We start from the raw sequence: 19,020 nt of genomic DNA, 5'->3' as shown, positions 1-19,020 counted from the left end.
TTACCAGTACGTTGTAATTGGCCTGATAACTCTGACGTCAACCATGTTTTGAAGATTAGCTCACGATGCAATGCTGACAGGAGTTAATATCGTCTTTACTACCTTATTAATATGAGCCGAATCTGATCCAGAAAATGCAGATTACCAAATTGATCGATCAACTTTGCCAGCGTGGCTTGAGCAGGACGTAACAGATTGGTAAGGAGGATATTAAAACAATGTCTGCATTTGTGATCGTAGAAATGACAAGCAACGAGCGCTCCTCTACACTGCTCAAAACTTGCAAACGTGTTTGAATCATGGTTTAGTCAGTAGTAAATTCTTTAAATATGAAAACATAGACTATGGTTCCCTAAATCTTACCCTGGAGGGCCGGAGCACTGCAGAGTTTAGCTCCAACCCTGATCAAACACACCTGGGCAAGCTAATAAAGTGCTGCGTCCGAAACTGCCTACTTCATACTATATAGTATGCGAAAAGCAGTAGGCGAGGCGAGTAGTATGTCCGAATACATAGTATTCGAAAAAACAGTATGCGAAAAGTACCCAGATGACCTACTACTTCCAGTTAGATTTTGCAGTATGCATACGATGGACACTATCCCATGATGCCCCGGGAGAGGAGTTATCCAACGAAGAAGAAGAGGCATGCGGCTGTTTTCGGGCTGAAATGACATGACGTGATGACGATGTATGTCACGTGATGTAGCAAGATGGCGGATGTAGTTCATACTACCAGGATTCATACTATACAGTACCTACTGTTTTAACGCCAAGTAAGTAGGTACTTCATCTAATTCAGTACCTACTATACAGTATGCGGTTTTGGACGCAGCCAAGGTCTTCATGATCACTAGAAAATCACAGGTGGGTAAGGTTGATTAGGGTTGGAGCTAAACTCTGTAGTGCTCCGGCCCTCCAGGGTAAGATTTGGGGAACCCTGACATAGACAATACAGGCTGTATGTCAAAAGCGGGCGGGAATTATAATAATGTGCATCGAGTCCACGTCAACCAGCCCAGGAAGTTAACTGTTGCCTGCAATCCGTGTGTTTGTTGTAGTCCAAGACTTTTGTCAATCCGCTTGAATTTAATAGGATTGAAGGTTACGACAATACAGTTTACATACACCCTAAACATTGCAATCTGATTAAAATGTTCGTTTACATGTACATTCTATAGAATTTGAACAGAACGTCTGCGCAAGCGCACAGCCAGGGTTGCCAGATTCGCGAAACCATCCCAAATGTACATTCAAAACTAGTCCAAAAGCATCCCAATTACTATTCACAGCCCAAATACCAATAACTAATGAACGAAACACTTTTATCTTTAACCCGCAGAAAAAAATACTACTGGTGGAAACAGTTTAAACAATAGCTCAAATCTAACCTCGGAAAAGCACTTGGCAACGCCTCGCTGCGGACAGCATCTCTTGTCGAGTTCAGGCTTTATCTCTGGTTTAAAGTCAAAGCGGAGTTGGAGAAAGTTGTTTTTTAAGAAGTTTTCAGATATATGTTGAAAACCCACTTTTTAAAAGTCACAACGCTATTTTATTGCTTTAAGTAGCCTAATGTTTTAAAAGTACACATTAGCATGGCAGAATGTACATTGCGTGACCCCATCAACGTTACCTTAATACCTGCGTGATGCCACTGCACGTTTCTGTGACGAGAATCATGTGATATAAGAGGTAAATATAATACGTGAACTTGAACGTTAACAAATGTTCTGCGCATGTGCACAATGCATTTTTGCATCCGATTTAGAAAAATACTACAATTCACGCATTTACATGCATACTTTTCTCCTGCTGATTGGATCACAGATCAGAATAGACCACCCCCATTCAATACGATCCATATTTGCATCCGATCATATTGATTAAGTTGTATTGATTAAGGTGTTTACATGATTACAAACGGATTATTTTGTTGCATGTAAACGTACCTACTGTTCACTTTAGGATTTGTAACTTTTGCATATTGTTAACATGTACTAATACACACTTACACACCAAAGGAAATGTAAAATCGCGAAACAACCAACATACAACCAATCTGTATATTTTAATGTTATGGAGGAGCTTATTAACTGGTGCCATGATAGTGCCCTCTCCTTAATGAAGGGAAGACCAAAGAGATGGTGATAATGAGGCAGAAAAATTCCTGCCACGATCTTATACCTGCTGTAATCAATAATAAAAATGTAGAGGAGGTAGAGGAGTTCAAATATTTAGGAACATTCTTTGATTCCACTCTTAGTTTTACTAAACATACTGAGTATATTTTTAAAAAGGCAATGCAGCGCCTATATTTACTTAGGAAGGTGAACTCATATGGGGTCAGAAAGGAAATTCTAGAGACTGTGTATAGGAGTTTGATTGAGAGTGTGCTGACATTCAATATGTGTACCTGGTTTGGAAACCTGGGGGTTAAGAACAGAAACAAACTATCCAGAATTGTTAAGCTGGGCAGTAAAATTGTTGGTAAAGGACAGGGACAATTGGCAGATTTATATACTACACATATGAGACGTAAGGCCCACCACATTGTGTCTGACCCAGTGCATCCTCTGTTCACAGAATTTAGGAAATTACCATCAGGAAGGAGGTACACAGCTGCATTAGCAACAAAAAATATTTACAAAAAGTCATTTATACCGAGCGCTATATCATCAACTCACAATAGTCCATGATATCCATATTTATCTTTTTTTTTATATTGGTGTGTGACGAAGGTGTTATCTAGTGTTGTTTGTAAGGGTTACTGTGTTGTTTGCCTGTTGTATTCATTGTCTATTCATTGTGTATGTGTTTTAGAAATCCACCTGTGGAGCCAAAGACAAATTTCCACTTTTTGTGGACAATAAACTTGAAATTGAATTGAATTGAATTGAAATTGAATTGAAACGGATAATTGGTGTTTTTTAAGCTATTTACAAAAAATAGTAAAAAAAGAATGATGAGTTAAATTTCAGTCTTTTTAAGCTAATGATTTGAAATATAGCACATATATAGTAAGGCTATAACTTAAAATATAGGCTATACTTTAATGAACATTTTTTTTCTTTGATATTTGCTTTTTGTGTTTCTGTATAGCTCAGTGGTAGAGCATTGGATTGGTAAATGGACCTTTGCAGCCTGAGTTAATTTTCACTTTAATTATTTTAAATTTTCCTAAAAACATCAGACAGCAAGGTAGTCATACTCTACGTTACACATCTTTTTGAATCATCTTTAAACTAAATTATGTGTTTTCAAATCCTAGGATATTACACAGGATATCACAACAACCAGTTAGTTAATGTTAAGTTCCACAGATTGTTATAACAATATAGTGATCACAATGCATAGCAGTTCACTTCAAATACATGTGTCATCTTTAAGGGGACACACACCAATGTTTTATAATTGTCAAAAATGATTGTGTTACATGCTTTCTGGCAGGTGTTATTTATACAATAATAGTATGTCAGTTATAATGCCTGGTAACAATAAAAATATTTCATAATGAAGTGTTTGTAACACTGTTGAGTTTTATTTTAAACCCTAGTAGACAAATGAATTAATAAATTCCATTACTGTTTATATTAAAACATCTCATTTGGGATTTTTCTGTCATATTTGAGGCCTAAAATTCTCTTCACATACACATAATGAAAGCAGCTTTACAGAAAATTATACCGTTATGAAATAAAATGATACCGTATAATGTCTTTGACTATAAGTGGAGTAAAATTAGTGCAATTAAGTAATTAAGTGCAATTTAATAATCAAAGAAGGCCTGTAATGTGTGTAAAACTAAAAAATAAAACATGGCAAAAGTAAGGCATGTACCAGTGTTTGTGCAGGTTTGAACTGCACTTCAAAGCTAAATATATGTGATGCATGTATAATTGCCTGATAAAAGAGCCATTTCTTTCCAAGGTTCTGATTAAGAATGATTTAATCCAAAACAACATACAGTACATTTATTGTTTTATTATTTGTGTATTCATTGGAACTTTAACCTATGATCACTGTGCTGCTAACACTGGAATATAACAAATGAGCTACATATAGATGGTAGGAATATAGCTTTAGATTCAAACTCAACTTAACTTGTTTCTTGTTTATTTTCTACACAATGTAAGTCATGGCGTTTGTGGGGAGGCTCTGTCTGATCAAGAATCAGTTGATTCAGTGGAGGTTGCAGTTGTGAGTGCACCTGCTCTAAATCACCACAGTCACTTACTATGCACTGCAGCATGAACGAAAGCTGCAGGATACTTAGAATGTAAAAGCTCTTAAGTACATCCTCTGGGCATTATTCAGAGGCTTTTTCTGCACTGACAGCAAGACTGAGGTAAAGATGATAATATCAAAAAGTAAAGCAAACAAAACAAAAACTTTTATTTGGTTTAAGACTTCTCACATGTCCAAGAAAAGGACAAGCTTAACATAAAATATTTGTTACTGGCCCTAATGTGAGATAGTCCCACAATGTTTATTTACTGACAGATTCTTCTATGAACACTTCTGATTCACACCCATAAACCATTGACTGTACTATCCTCCCTAGTGATCTCCCTATTATTTATTATTAGTCTGCTCGTAGTAGTTGGGCAACTTGTGGTTTTACAGACATTACTGTCTTCGTAGGTTGAATTACATGTTGTACCATTTAGATTGGAGCATTTGCTATGCAAATTATCTAAATATAAATGCAAATTATTTTTACAAAGTGTGGGAAAGATCCGAAACGCACGCCACATTTCCTCCTTTTGACGCAGATATTTTACCAAAAGCCAGCATAGTCACACACAGTAAGGAGTCATACAAGCCAACATATTATAATGGATAGAATTCATATTAAAATGTTTTCAAGGAAGAAGGGACAAGAATAGTATGCATGTCTAATTCCTTTATATTTACATATGTGTCTGAAACATGAGTGGATGACAGTGGATACACTCCTATTTGAGGAGCTGGGCTTTCCAGATGCTGTTCGCAGCAGGGGTCGAGTTCTGCCTCATGAGAGGGCCAGTTTAAGGTGTGGTCTTCGATGAGCTCATAATCTGTGAATTAAGTCACGCTTATGTCATGATTTTTTCTTCCTCTTGGGTTTGCTGGCCTCCATTTGCAATGTGCAATATTTATTTGCACCCATGTAAGTACACTGCTTAGTCAGAAACTTGGTCCCGTGATCTTATTTAGGAGCCCACAGTGTTGTGTGTACCATATCTCTTGACAATGGCCTCATCTTCTGTGTGTTTAACTGTGCCTTCGGCTGTGTGCGTGTGTGTGTTTCCCGTTCTGTGGTTGGCCTCCCCAATGGGATGATCTCATGCTCTTGTTGAGAGATCAGCAGGATCCAGCACTGCTATTGCCTGAATGAACCTATTTAACCCACATGTCCTGAAACGAAACCACCTCTGAATCTAAATTGCATGTAATACTATATTTTTCTTTAGATGTATGGTCTAAAAACACCAGGGGCTTATTGTGAGGTATAATATGTTATTTTCAATAGCAATGCGATCTCTAAAGGCTTAATGATAACTTAAAGGAAAACACCACCGTTTTTCAATAATTTACTATGTTCTTACCTCAACTTAGATAAATTAATACATACCTATCTTTTTTCAATGCATGCACTTTTAATCTTTGTACAGTACAGTGCTTTGTGAATGTGTTAGCATTTAGCCTAGCCCCATTCATTCCTATGGCTCCAAACAAAAAAATGTATTTTGTGCCACCATACTTACTCGTGTAACTACCCATGTAACAGTCTTTAAATAGATAAAACATGGAAGTGTTTGGTGGCTTCTAAATTAATCTCTGTTTGGATCCTAAGGAATGAATGGCGCTAGGCTAAATGCTAACACATTCATGAGGCGCTGAACAAAGATAAAGAGTGCAAACATTGAAAAAATGTGTATGTATTAATTTGTCTAAGTTGAGGTAATAACATAGTAAAATATTGAAAAACGGTGGTGTTTTCTTTTAAAATTGTGTTAAAAGAGAATCCACACCACAGCTAAAGATATAGAGAAATTATATCATCATTGCTCTTTTCAGGTAATGAATGATTTCAAATAATTTCAAACGCACTATTATTGTAGGAATTTACCGAACAACCTGATCTGTCATACAAGGTAGTGATACAGATAAATACTGTATCCTGATAGTCTAATAAACACTATAGTCAACAACAAAATGATACATTTATTATTATTAGCTATTTTAAGTATTCTGCAAATTTTTCTGCTAAGGTTAATTCACCAAAATATGGAAAATCTATAATATTGTATTTTATCCTTATGTTGTTCTAAATGAGAATGTTTTTCCATACAAAAGAAAGTGAAGGGTGACTAGAAGTCAAGCCCTGTACCACCCTACATTTCCTGCAGTGTTTTATTAAAGAAATTCAGTCAGGTTTGGGACTACATGAGGATGAGTGAATGATAGCATCATTTTTATTTTTGGATATAAAACCTCCCCTGATACACTATTGTTTCACTGTCGCTTCCTGAAAAATCAGGTGTATACCGATAATGGAAATGACACAGCAGTCTTTTCAAAGGCTGTGTGATTGTGATAGGAAAATCTGCAGCAGATGGTGGTGTAGTTTTGGATGCCAGCCTTTGCGGTCTCAGTGGCACTGGAGGCATGAAAATACCCAGCAGCCCCAAACATGCTTACAAGATGCTATTTAAATAGTGTCATATCTTGAAGGTTGAGCTTTACCGGTATGCACACTGTCACCATATTTTCATGTTTGTTAATCATACATTTATATTTAACGCATTTATATTATCCACCTTATTTTTATCAGCATAATATTAGTTGTTTTTAAACAATTATTGTATTTATTGTTAACTGGTACTTTATATGAAAGGTTTTACTGGATGGATTTGTAAATACAGATCATGAGTGCATGTGCGCCAGCTCTTGTGCATGGGGTTAAAACAAATGTTTTGTAGAGATTTACTGCGTTTGTATTAGCTATTATGGCAACCCCTGACTGCACAAATTATGTCGGTCTTCTTGGATTTCATAATAAGCATTAAACAGTCAGTCAAAACGGCACACTTGTGTCCTTCGCAATAGATTAGCTTTAGTGGCTCACCGGAAGTCATAAACAGGAAAGCTCAAAGATGGCGGCGCCCACATTTACATTAAGAAACAGGTGGATAAAATCATACTTAGTGGGTTAGTTCAGCCAAAAATTGAAATTACCCCATGATTTACTCACCCTCAAGCCCTCCTCGATGTATGATTATCTTTTTTCAGCGTTATATTAGAAAATGTCCTGGCTGTTCCAAGATTTGTAATAGTAGTGAATGGTGCTTCTGATTTGAATTCCAAAAGGGTCCATCCATCCTTCACAGAAGTAATCAACATGGCTCCATTGGATTAGTAAAGGCCTTCTAATGGAAATCTAATCTAATCCTTCTAATTTTAAATATATATTTTTTTACAAAATCGTATAGATTGCATTATTACTCCACAGGAGCCATATTGGATGGTTGAATCGGATATATCTGTAAATACAGTAACATGTGTAAAAACAGTGTCTGTAAATGCCATCAAGATTACATAAAGTGACAAGTATATCTGTATTGAGTCCAGTGAGTGTGAATTCTTTTAATAGGCATGACATCAAGTGTCAACTTTAGAATCGGCTGCAGCCTGTGTGCATTGTCATATTATGTGCTTTATCTTGCTTTGTCTTCCTAGTTTTACCTCATACACGTACAGTACATACCTGAACTTACACTTGAATATACACCCAACACCCACCCCCTTTCTCGATTGTATGACGTAGAGTTAAGACATTAAGCTGGTTAGGGAACTCAACTGTAATCAATTCTGAAACTAAGCTCTGGTTTCTGAATGGAGCTGGCTGAAGTTGTGTTGTTGTCTGATGTCATTTTACCTGCCATGAGGGTAAGCTTATACTTTTGGTATGTTCTGTATCACTGTGTGATCATTGTTTAGATTTTTTCCAGCATAGCCAATTTACAGATTATCCGTCAAATTGTTGGATATTTTCTAGCCTTGTTTTATTTATATTTACTATAAAATATACTTGAATATTTACTGAGTAAACACGTCAAAATTAAAATAAATATGAAATTAGTAAGTGAAATCAAACTTTGATGCACCTCAGAATTAGATTAAGACTTTTGCTTGGATTTCAGGGTCACATTTAACACGAAGGTTTGGAGTCGCTTGACCTGTCAGGATTAGCTGGAGATACTTTCATAATTTTAAATTAAATGCTTTCATCTTCTCTGGGGTTTGTGTCTGACTTTATAATGTTCAGAGCTTGCTAAACTGGGGAAATAGTTACAAGATGAGAAATCAGTAAATTATGATAAAGAGACAGGGCTTAAATGGAGAATGCAAAATGTGCCAAAAAATTGTGGGTTGTGGAGGGCTGGTTGGCATCCAAGGAGATTGTTAGTTGTTTGTTCTGTGGATCCACGGCAGCTGCTATAAGTTGGGTGACAGTACAGGTGAAGGGCTCAGACGCAAAAGCCATTAAACGCCACCTCCGTCAAAAATTAGATAATGATATTGACCATTTAATGATAATGCTCTTGGCACATATTTTATGTTCATCTAATACTTCAGCTTCAAATCTTTTTAATTCCAGCCTCAGGCCATTCAGAAATACCAGAATCCTTCAAGCACAGGTCACTGTGAACGCACTGGCACCATATGTCAACGCACTAACCACGGGCTATCAGCATCAACTGACCGCAAGAGTTTTTTAGCCAGTTAAAATTTACTGAATATGTTAGGATATTAACAGAACTTTTGAGCCTTTTATTCAGAAAGAGCAGTGAAGAGATCGGATGGGATCAGAAAACGACCAGGGGTGCTTTTTCCAAACAACGATATAACTCGCTGCTGAACATAGTAGGATGCATAGTTTGAGAAGCTAGCTTTTCACGACTGTTTCCCGAAAGCATAGCAACTTTGTCGCACATCCGTCGTTTGAACCATGTTGGTTCAACAACATACAGTAGTTGATGATGTCACATGGAAGGTGGAGTACTAATTAATCTCTTGAAAATTTGTACAAGATTATTGTTGTAAATAACGTACAGTACATTGCATCAGAAGACTGATTTTGTTACCGTGATTTGGTTCTTTGTTGTTTTATTTCAAGATATTTAATTAATGTACTTTTAAGTCACTTCTCCCACGGATTCCCCAGGGTCTTAAAGCTCGTATGTCTTTAAATACAACGCTTTGATTCTGTTAACAAACTTAAAGACGTAAAATAAAATTTGTACGTATTTAGAATGATGGATATAGAAGGGACTACATGTTTTTTGCTTATTTTGTTAAAGCATGATCAACGTCTACATATTATAATAACAAGGAACTAAGCTTCTTACCACAGGTGAAGAGCTGTATTTTAAACCACATAAGTTTGGGATGCAGCTTGCGAATTTTCGTTTGAACTATGGTTTTGGAAAACACCAAATCGTTGAACTTTGTTAGTAACGACGAAATTACAACAGTGGTTGGCTAACGATGCTTTTGGAATATGCACCCCAGGATAACAATGAAATGACTAAAGTGACATTTGTAAAAATAAGGCATTTTAATTACTGACTAATAACTTGTTCATTGCCATTAAAGTGAAATTAATTAATAAACCTAAAGATAAGAGCTTGATAAAAATGCAAATTTACAAGAAAACATATCAGACGCACATGTCAGAGGGTTTTGCATCTGAATCTTCAAGTGTTTCCTAGTACAAAGTCCTGCCCCTTTCCACAACCTCTTGACAATGAGTAGAACCCTCTCAGTTTTTAGTTGTTTCCTTGACCTGTTTCAATGTGTCATAAACCCAGAGGAAAATGTTATTGCTAAGGCGTTTCTCTTTCATAGCTCAGAAGACTTTTAAATAAATTTTCAATTTTCATTTATTGATATTTATTCTATATCAGACGTTTTCAGACTATAAAATATGCGGAGAGCAGATAATTTGTTGTTGAATGAATTGTATGAGAATTGTTTGAGTTTGTTTTAAAACCTCTGACCTTTGATTACAAACTTTGCTATCTAAACATCATACTCAGGAGAATAATGTTTTCCATTTTCTCATCATTTACTGTAATCTCATTTCTGTCTGACGGAAACAATTGAGATAATAAAATGAGTTTAGTTGTTATGTTTCTGTGCTGTGAACTGTAGATATATAATGTTTGCTGCATGTTATAATGTGCTTTCATTCGCTTCATAATAGCAATATTTGTTTATATTTGTGTTGCCTGTTTGTTTTCTACTAATATTATAGTAATGACTCATACAATCTGCTATGCTTTGGTTATGTCTGTTTATCATCTCGATCTCAACAGACACTTAATGATTTTGTTTCTAGGATAAAACTTCATAAACAAATGAGATAATACAGTGGATAATTCAGATGCTCCACAATCATATGAAGCAAATGACTGTAGGGACATTAGTTCCAGGTGTGGGGAAAGAGATTTTAAGATGTATCTGAATGATTAGCATACTTCTGTGGTTCACTTCACAAACATATGTTTCTCTGTAGAATTTAATTGATTGCAGACCTTTAATAGCTCATCACATTTAGAACAGCCTCACCAATATTATTTACTACTTGTTAGCCTTTCCTCAATAATGATCTAATCAAATATAATTTGTTAAGAAAAACAAACTAATATCCACATTCTGTTTTGTTTCTCATAGGCCCCAGCATTAGAGGAATCTGGGAATGAGACTTTGGAAGATGGGGAGTCGGATCAGAAAGAGTGTGGAGATCATCAGGAACGGAGTGGGGCAGTTCCTGAAGCAACACAGGACACAACAGAGGAATATTTTGACACACATTCTTGGCACAGTGACACTTTCTCTGACCTCAGCCCTGAAACTGAGGACTGCTGTAGGACGCCGATCAGCTCTGAGGCCGGCCTTTGTTCTGAAGGTTGTCTTGACTCAGATTCTCCCGGTGTCAAACTGTCTTGCTCCGTTGAAGAGAAGGACCTCTCTTCAACAGAAATGCGTCACACTTTCTTTGACAGTCCCCATGGGACAGTGGAGGGAGAGCAGTCACAGGCGCAGACTGGAAATACTGAGATGATGCACGCTGGAGAGGATGGCACTGGAAAGTCTGATGCTAAGGAGTGTGAGGACGTTTACTGTAATATGCCAGCAGGACCTGGACATGATTTATTTTTACATGGCCTTTCGCACATAGTGACACCCTTGTTGGCAACAGAGAACTCATTAGAATCACAAGTACTTGATGAGCAAAGCTGTAATGAACCATTATTGACATTACCAGACGGTGAAGATAATTTGCAATTTGGTGACTCTGCTGATGGAAAATCTCAGTGCGATCAAATCAACATAAATATGACTGAGACTCAGTCAGGACATAAAGAGCCGTTCACACAGTTAATGACCTCAAATGCGAAAGAATTACAGGATAATGATAATGACACTAGTTTCAGTGAAATACAGTTGACTGATAATGACTCAGCTAAGGATGATTCAAAGGCCGAAAATAATTCAGATACTCAACAAAACAAACATGAGCTAAATGTCCAGAACAGTGAAATCTGTTTAATTGTTTCCCATCTTACTTCTGTAGACACAACTCTATCTGAATCAATTAAGCCTTTTGAAGTGACAGCTAAGACGTCCATAGAACATAATGGAATACCATCACAGGCTGCTTTAGAGCACAGCCAAACACAGGTTTCTGTGAAACACAGGCAAACAGAGGACTCAATATGTTACAGTCAATCGGAGGTTTCAGTAAAACACATCCAATTGCATGACACAGTAAAACAGAGCCTTTCACAAGCGTCATATGAGCACAGCCTATCAGAAGCCTCAATAGAGCACAGTCAGGCAGCGGCTTCAGAAAAACACACCCAATCACAGGATTCAATCGAACAAAGTCAGTCACAAGTCTCACTTGAACAGAGCCAATCACAGGCTTTAGTACAACACTGCCAATTAGAGGCCTTAGCAGAAAACAATCAATCACAGACTTTAGAGGAACACAGAGAAACACAGACAACAGAAGTTAATGGCCATTTACAGGCCTTGATAGAGCACAGCCAATCCCTGTTCTCAGCAGAGCATAGCAAAACAGAGGCTTCAGCAGGATACATCCAGCCCCAAAATACAGTAGAAAACAGTAAATCTCTGTCTTGTGTAGAAGATGTCCAGTCACTGCCCTTAGTAGAACACAGCCATCAATCACTGCCCTCAGGTGAACACAGCCAAACACAGCGCTCAGAAAAACACAGCCAATCACTGCCCCCAGAAGAACCTAGTCAATCACAGGCCTCAATAGATCACATCCAATCGCATGCCTCAGTAGAACATCACACTGCACTACCCTTAGAAAAACACAGCCAATCACACGCCTCAGTAGATCACAGCCAATCGCAGGGCACAGTAATACATCACACTACACTACCCTTAGAAAAACACAGCCAGTCACATTCCTCAGTAGACCACAGGCAATCACAGGCATCAGTAGAACACAGCCACTCACAGGCATTAGTAGAACACAGCCGATTACATGGCTCAGTAGAACATTGCAATACACTACCCTTAGATGAGTATAGTCGATCACAGGCCTCAGTAGAACACAGCCAATCACAGGCATCAGTAGAACACAGCCAATCGCATGGCGCAGTAATACATCACACTACACTACCCTTAGAAAAACACAGCCAATCACACCCTTCAGTAGAACACAGCCAATTGCAGGCATCAGTAGAACATTGCAATACACTACTCTTAGATAAGCATAGTCAATCACAGGCCTTAGTAGAACACAGCCGATCACAGCCCTCTGTAGAGCACAGCAAATCTCAAGCCTTAGAAGAAATTTGCAATACACTACCTTTAGAAAAACACAGCCAATCCCAGCCCTTAGTAGAACATAGCCAATTGCTGGCCCCAGTAGAACACAGCCAATCACAGGCCTCAGTAGAACATAGCCAATCGTTGGCCTCAGTAGAACACAGCCAATCACAGCCCTCAGTAGAACACAGCCAATCACAGGCTTCAATAAAACACAGCCAATCACAGCCCTCAATAGAACACAGCCAATCACAGTCCTTAGTAGAACATAGCCAATCACAGGCCTCAGTAGAACACAACCAATCACAGCCCTCAGTAAAGCACAGCCAGTTACAGGAGTCAGTAGAACACAGCCAATCACAGGCCTCAGTAGAACACAGCCAATCACAGTCCTCGGTAGAACACAGTCAATCAGAGGCCTCTGCAAAACACAGCCAAACACAGCTCTCGGTAGAACACAGCCAATCACAGGCCCCGGCAAAACACAGCCAATCACAGCTCTCGGTAGAACACAGCCAATCACAGCCCTCGGTAAAACACAGTCAATCGCAGGCCTCAGTAGAATCACAGGCCTCAGTAGAACTCAGCCAATCACAGGCCTCAGTAGAACACAGCCAATCACAGCCCTCAATAGAACACAGCCAATCACAAGCCTCAGTAGAAGTAGAACACAGCCAATCACAGGCATCAGGAGAACACAGCCAATCACAGGCCTCAGTAGAAGTAGAACACAGCCAATCACAGGCCTCAGTAGAAGTAGATCACAGCCAATCACAGGCCTCGGCAGAACACAGCCAATCACAGGCCTCAGTAGAAGTAGAACACAGCCAATCACAGGCCTCAGCAGAACACAGCCAATCACAGCCCTTGGTAGAACACAGCGAATCACAGCCCTTGGTAGAACGCAGCCAGTCGCCGCTCTTTGTAAATCAAAGCCAGTTACAGGACTCAGTAGGACACAGGCAGTTACAGGCTTTAATAGAACACAGTCAATCACAGATTGATATCGTAAAGGAAACTTCTATGAATTCTCAATGTACTGTGACTGAGTTACAGTCTGTTTTTGTTTCAAACCCACTGGCCTTTAATGATCAGGGAAACTGTGAACAGGACTGTGTGGTCGTTTGCACTGACTGTGGAGAGAAGGCATCTATAAAACTTTTATCAACGCACATGAATGAGAAACTCAGTTTGAGCCTAGAAAAGAGTGACAGTCAAAATGTCAAAAAGGACAAACTGAATGACCCCCCACCTGTTCATATTGAATATCAGTGTTATGCAGCTGATAGAGGTTCCTCAGATGAGTCTAATGCATCTTCAGTACAGCAGAGTGTGATCAATGATCAGACCTCAGAACAGTCAGACATAAAATCCTGCACAGATTTCAATCACCAAAACAGCCCAGTGTTACAAATGCATTCTGATAAGGACAGTTACTCAATCAGTGGATATCACATGGACAATCATTTTGTGGAAACATATTTGGGAGACTATGGACTTGAGGCAGCTGTTCAGAAAGGTCAGCATTGCTCCAGTAGTGAAATTCCTTGTAACAAACTGGATGAGTTAATTGAAAATTGTAATAACAAAGATGCACCTATTTTGGGTGACCCCACATATGTTTTAAAAGGAACAAATAGAAACATGCATCACAATGTTCCAGATTGTCCGAAAGAATGCACAATAGTTCCTTCAGTCGAGCAGTCAGTAATTTACTCTGATAATTTAGGATGCATGGAATATACTAGGCCCATCTCAATGAGTTTTATAAGTCCTGACATGAAAACTACTGAGGTTTATGGATGTCCAAGGAGTCCTCTAGAAAGTCCTGTCGAGTCTCTGACTGGTTTGTTTGGGATATTGTATGACAAAACGCCAGTTATCCCCACAGACATTTGCTGTGAGCTCAGCGATGACCTTCACATGAACTGTAAACAAACAGCACGTTCCGATGTAGATGTTATGTCTGACACATGTGAAGAGTACACAGGGACCTTCAAGCAATTTCACCTGCCTAGCAACCTGTCTGACAAACACATCATGCAAAACGACTCGATTACGTTTGAATCTTTTGAGCCAACCAGCATATCTGTGCCGGATGATAGTGTTTTATCTGATGCGTGTTCTGATCCTTGCACAAACTCACAGTTTCCTTTCAATTATACTCAGTTAAACAGTACAAGAGAGGCTTTTGTGGCAACAGGAGAGTACAGCTCAGACACAAATAATAACATTAAGAGCATAACAGTAGAAAAATGTGCCTCAGGTGTACAGGACACTTTACCTAGTTCTTTGCTAAAATACAATAGGTTTACTACTAATGATAATTGTTTAGTCTCAGAAAGAGTAGAACACTGTAAAGAAAGTGACTTGTTTGGTGTCCCTACTGTTTTAAACAGTCTTACCATCATCCCATTTAAAGCACCACCTGAAATGGAGACTGCAGCGGACTGGAAAGATAATGTTTCAAAATCACCTGACCTGGAGACATGTAGCGATGTTACACAAAAGCAGCACTGTGATTGGCGTGGCAAGGAGGAGTATCAGCTGCACTGGTCCGCAGTCAAGGAAGAGCAGACAGCAGGAGGATTTCAGTTCAAGGACACAGATGCTATCAGAACTGCAGCGTTACAAAACTTAAGCTCTCCCCAAACAGATGACCATTATGGTACGCATGAAATGGTTAATACAGACTCTACAAACTGTGATTCTTCTCATCCTGAGCATTTGCATGCGCCACACAAACATCTGATTCAAATTCAGGAGGAAAGCATGGCAAAATTGAACCAGTCTCTCAAGGTCGCTAGTACTCATGCAGTAGAAAACAGAGAGAGAAGCCTTGAGACTTGTTTCAAAACAAACTCTCCCGAAAGCACTGATTTATTATGTGAAACATTTGATGGTAGAGAACTTTGTACAAAGAAGATGCCAAATTCAGAGGCTTTTGTTGCATGTTGTCGAATGTTGCCCATCACTAATTTAGAGGCCATTTTGGAGTCTGACCGTTCAATGGAGAGCTCTTTTTTGATAGAGAACGGATTGGAAGAACCTGAGAGAGTATATTCTTTAGCAGATGGTAGATTTATTGAAGAATGGCGCTCCTGTGATGATATCACAAACCACGTTGTTCCTCACTACCCACATGACAACAACAATTCTGCCATATGTTCAAATGCAAGGGAGATGATAGCCAACATAGCAACTGTTCAAGAAGCAAATGCTGTTACAAATGAGCCACATGCTGGAGAGACAACAACTCTAAATGGGGTTGATAACTGTGATAGCCGATGCGTTTCTAGTTTTGTATCACAAGATCCTGACTGCAGTACCAACGATGAGGAGACGGAGGACGGTACTCAGTTGCCCTCTAGCCTTCGTGGTACTACGAGGAGTAAGAGAAATCAGTCAGGGAAAGGCTCTGTGTTTTCGGTGTTCTCTCGAATGCCTTCATTCCGTAAGACCAAACGTGAGCAAAAGGGCAATAATAAGACTGAGCAGGAAGCTGAGGACTCTGAGGATGGACATGAACGGGAGGAGGTAAAGCACAATACAGTCCCAACACTTAACAAGCCCAATCAATTACTCTTCAAAAACCCTATTTCTCAGAGTACAGATTATCCTATAGACATAGTGAAAGATGGTGATCACTCCAGCGATGACATTTTTGAAAAGGCCTTTGCCTTAAATATGGAAAACAGAGAGAAATATGCCCAATTTACATCTCAAAATCCATTTAATTCTCCTAACACCCAGCAGCAGCACAAAGATGGGGAAGCACTGAATTTTAGAACTTTTCCAATGACAGAAGGATTACAACAAAAAAGAAGCAAAAGTACTGATAACTTAAACCTACGCATGAAGCTTGCAATGGCTCATAAGTCTCTTTCCAGCCTGTTCGAGTCTAAATATCCTGAGAGGGAAAACCAGGAGCAGATTTTGCCGTCACAGAATGAAGAGGGGAAAACCAGGCAGTCCTGGAGGAAGACGAAGCGATCTAAAGAAGTGGAACCATTCAAAAGAACCATATCTGTTCCAGGGACAGCCTGTGAGAAGTCCGCACAGGAAAACCATAGCGACTGTGGCTTTGGTTCTCCTCAAAGCAGGTCTAGGCTTTACAGCTCACCAGCTTCCCAAAAAAGTTCAGGGACCGTGTGTCATTCTGACCAACTGAGCTTAAAATCCACATCTCAGGACCCATCTGAAGATACAGCTAAAAGAAAGTGTTCGGAGGAACGTGAGGTATCTAATGCTGCTTCCTCAGACTCAGACCATGCTTCTTTAGATGGCTTTGAGGCAGTGCACAATGTAGAGAATAGGTCGCAGTCTCCTGTACGCCCTACTGTTTTTGCACCCGCAATCCCAATGTCACATGCGTTGGGCAGATCTATGAGCTGTTTTGAGACCATTGACTCTCCACTGAGGCCTATGAGCCCCAAACCCAACAGTCCTGGGTTGAGGACACAGCGGAGGAGCTTCCGTTACCCCTCACGATCTGTGGCATCTTCTTTGTACTCGCTCGGTCAGGGAATGAGCATTGAGGGTCTCTCAGATCCTCCTCAAAAGCCGAAGTCTTTAAAGCCAAGGACAGCACAACTTACCACAGCACACTCATTTGATTCAGAGTACTTGGTAGAGGACAGCAGTTCAGATAGCCAGTCTCAGTCCAGCCTGACGTCAGGATCTAACAATCCTGAGGTAAGTATAAATATATTGACATGTTTTTTTCCATTTTACTGTTGACTTTTAAAATACTGATGCTGTTTAAAGGGGACATTTTGCAAGACCTTTTTAATATGTAAAATCATTTTTTGTGTCTCCAGAGTACGTATGTGAAGTTTTAGCTCAAAATAGCATATAGAAAATTAATTATAGCATGTTAAAATTCCCACTTTGTAGGTGTGACCAAAATGTGCCCTTTTGGGTGTGTCCTTTTAAATGCAAATCAGCTGATCTTTGCACTAAATGGCATTGTCCTGGTTGAATAGTGCAGATTAAGGGGTGGCATTATCCCCTTCTGACATCACAGGGGGCGCCAAATTTCAATGACCTATTTTTTCACATGTTTGCAAAGAATAGTTTACTAAAACTAAGTTACTGGGTTGATCTTTTTCACATTTTCTAGGTTGATAGAAGCACTGGACACCCAATTATAGCACTTAAACATGGAAAAAGTCAGATTTTCATGATATGTCCCCTTTAAGTCACTGGCATAATGCTTTTAGGATAACATACAATAGCATAGTAATATTTTAGTTTGAGTTTCCTCAAAGCTCTTCATACTTTGGATTGTTTAGGTGCATGGACCAAAACAAATTCTAATCTATGTTGAACTGGATTTAGGAATTGGACTACTGTATGTTTAAGAGTTTCTTGTATAATGTTCACCTCTCAGAAACAGTGCCATCCAGTGGCGACAAGTGAACGTTTGATGCTGGCCATGTATCTTAAACACAATATTATACCATTTTGGCTAAAATGTTAATGTATACTTTTACCATCCAATCAACATCTGTCAATCTCTATATTTAATTGGATATTTAATCAAAAGACATCTGTACAATAATCACCTAAATTTGCACTCAAAGCATGTACAACACGGTGCTCATCCAGCCGTCCAGTCATCAGAGAGAAGACAACAAGGGCAAGCATGTGTGCTTCGGGTGAAGGGCAGAGGACAGGGTACAGCGACACCCAGACCCATCTCAGACTTCTACGGTTGGACATTTCCTCTTCAGGGCATCAGAGAGGTGGCGTGTGACCCAGAGAGAAAAAGACAATCCATGAAATCACGTCAGCGTTCGTGCTCATATGATACATTGACGGATGCCAAGAACGTCTGTAAAAAGAACCTTAGCAAGCAGAGAAGTTTGCGCCAGCTTAGCACCACAACATCTGAGAAGCACAAGAAAGTAAGAAACTCATTGAATTTGAGGATTCACCTGGCCATCAACATCTTCCCTGCATCTTCTTTTCTTCAGCTTTGCTTTCTTCCTGCTTTGAACTTCTGGACTCTGGACTCTTGTAGCTTCTTTAGGATTTCAGACTTCACTTTTTGTGTTTTCCTTAATACAAATGTCTCGCCAAACAGACCAAAGTCTCATAGTCTTATACTGACATTTAAGTTTGATTTCAGTCATTGATTTCGCATAGATTTCAATCTTAC

The 19,020-nt window shown here is 39.1% G+C and overlaps 1 protein-coding gene across 5 annotated transcripts in view; it reads left to right on the top strand.

Annotated features, from left to right (window-relative positions):
- arhgef4 (Rho guanine nucleotide exchange factor (GEF) 4) overlaps positions 1 to 19,020 on the top strand; it is a 92,922-nt gene that overhangs the window by 33,239 nt on the left and 40,663 nt on the right. For 4 of the 5 annotated variants that reach the window (XM_073853254.1, XM_073876495.1, XM_073853256.1 and 1 more), the window contains 2 exons: positions 10,722 to 17,552; positions 18,443 to 18,766. In XM_073853254.1, coding sequence (XP_073709355.1) covers positions 10,722 to 17,552; positions 18,443 to 18,766 — 7,155 coding nt within the window. The remainder of the gene's footprint in view (positions 1 to 10,721; positions 17,553 to 18,442; positions 18,767 to 19,020) is intronic. The other variant, XM_073853257.1, reaches the window with a different exon arrangement.

The sequence above is a fragment of the Misgurnus anguillicaudatus genome, chromosome 2 (genome assembly GCF_027580225.2).
Source record: "Misgurnus anguillicaudatus chromosome 2, ASM2758022v2, whole genome shotgun sequence".
Taxonomy (NCBI): Eukaryota; Metazoa; Chordata; class Actinopteri; order Cypriniformes; family Cobitidae; genus Misgurnus; species Misgurnus anguillicaudatus.
Note: the sequence above shows the minus strand (reverse complement) of the source record. Positions and strands in the feature narration are given on the sequence as shown.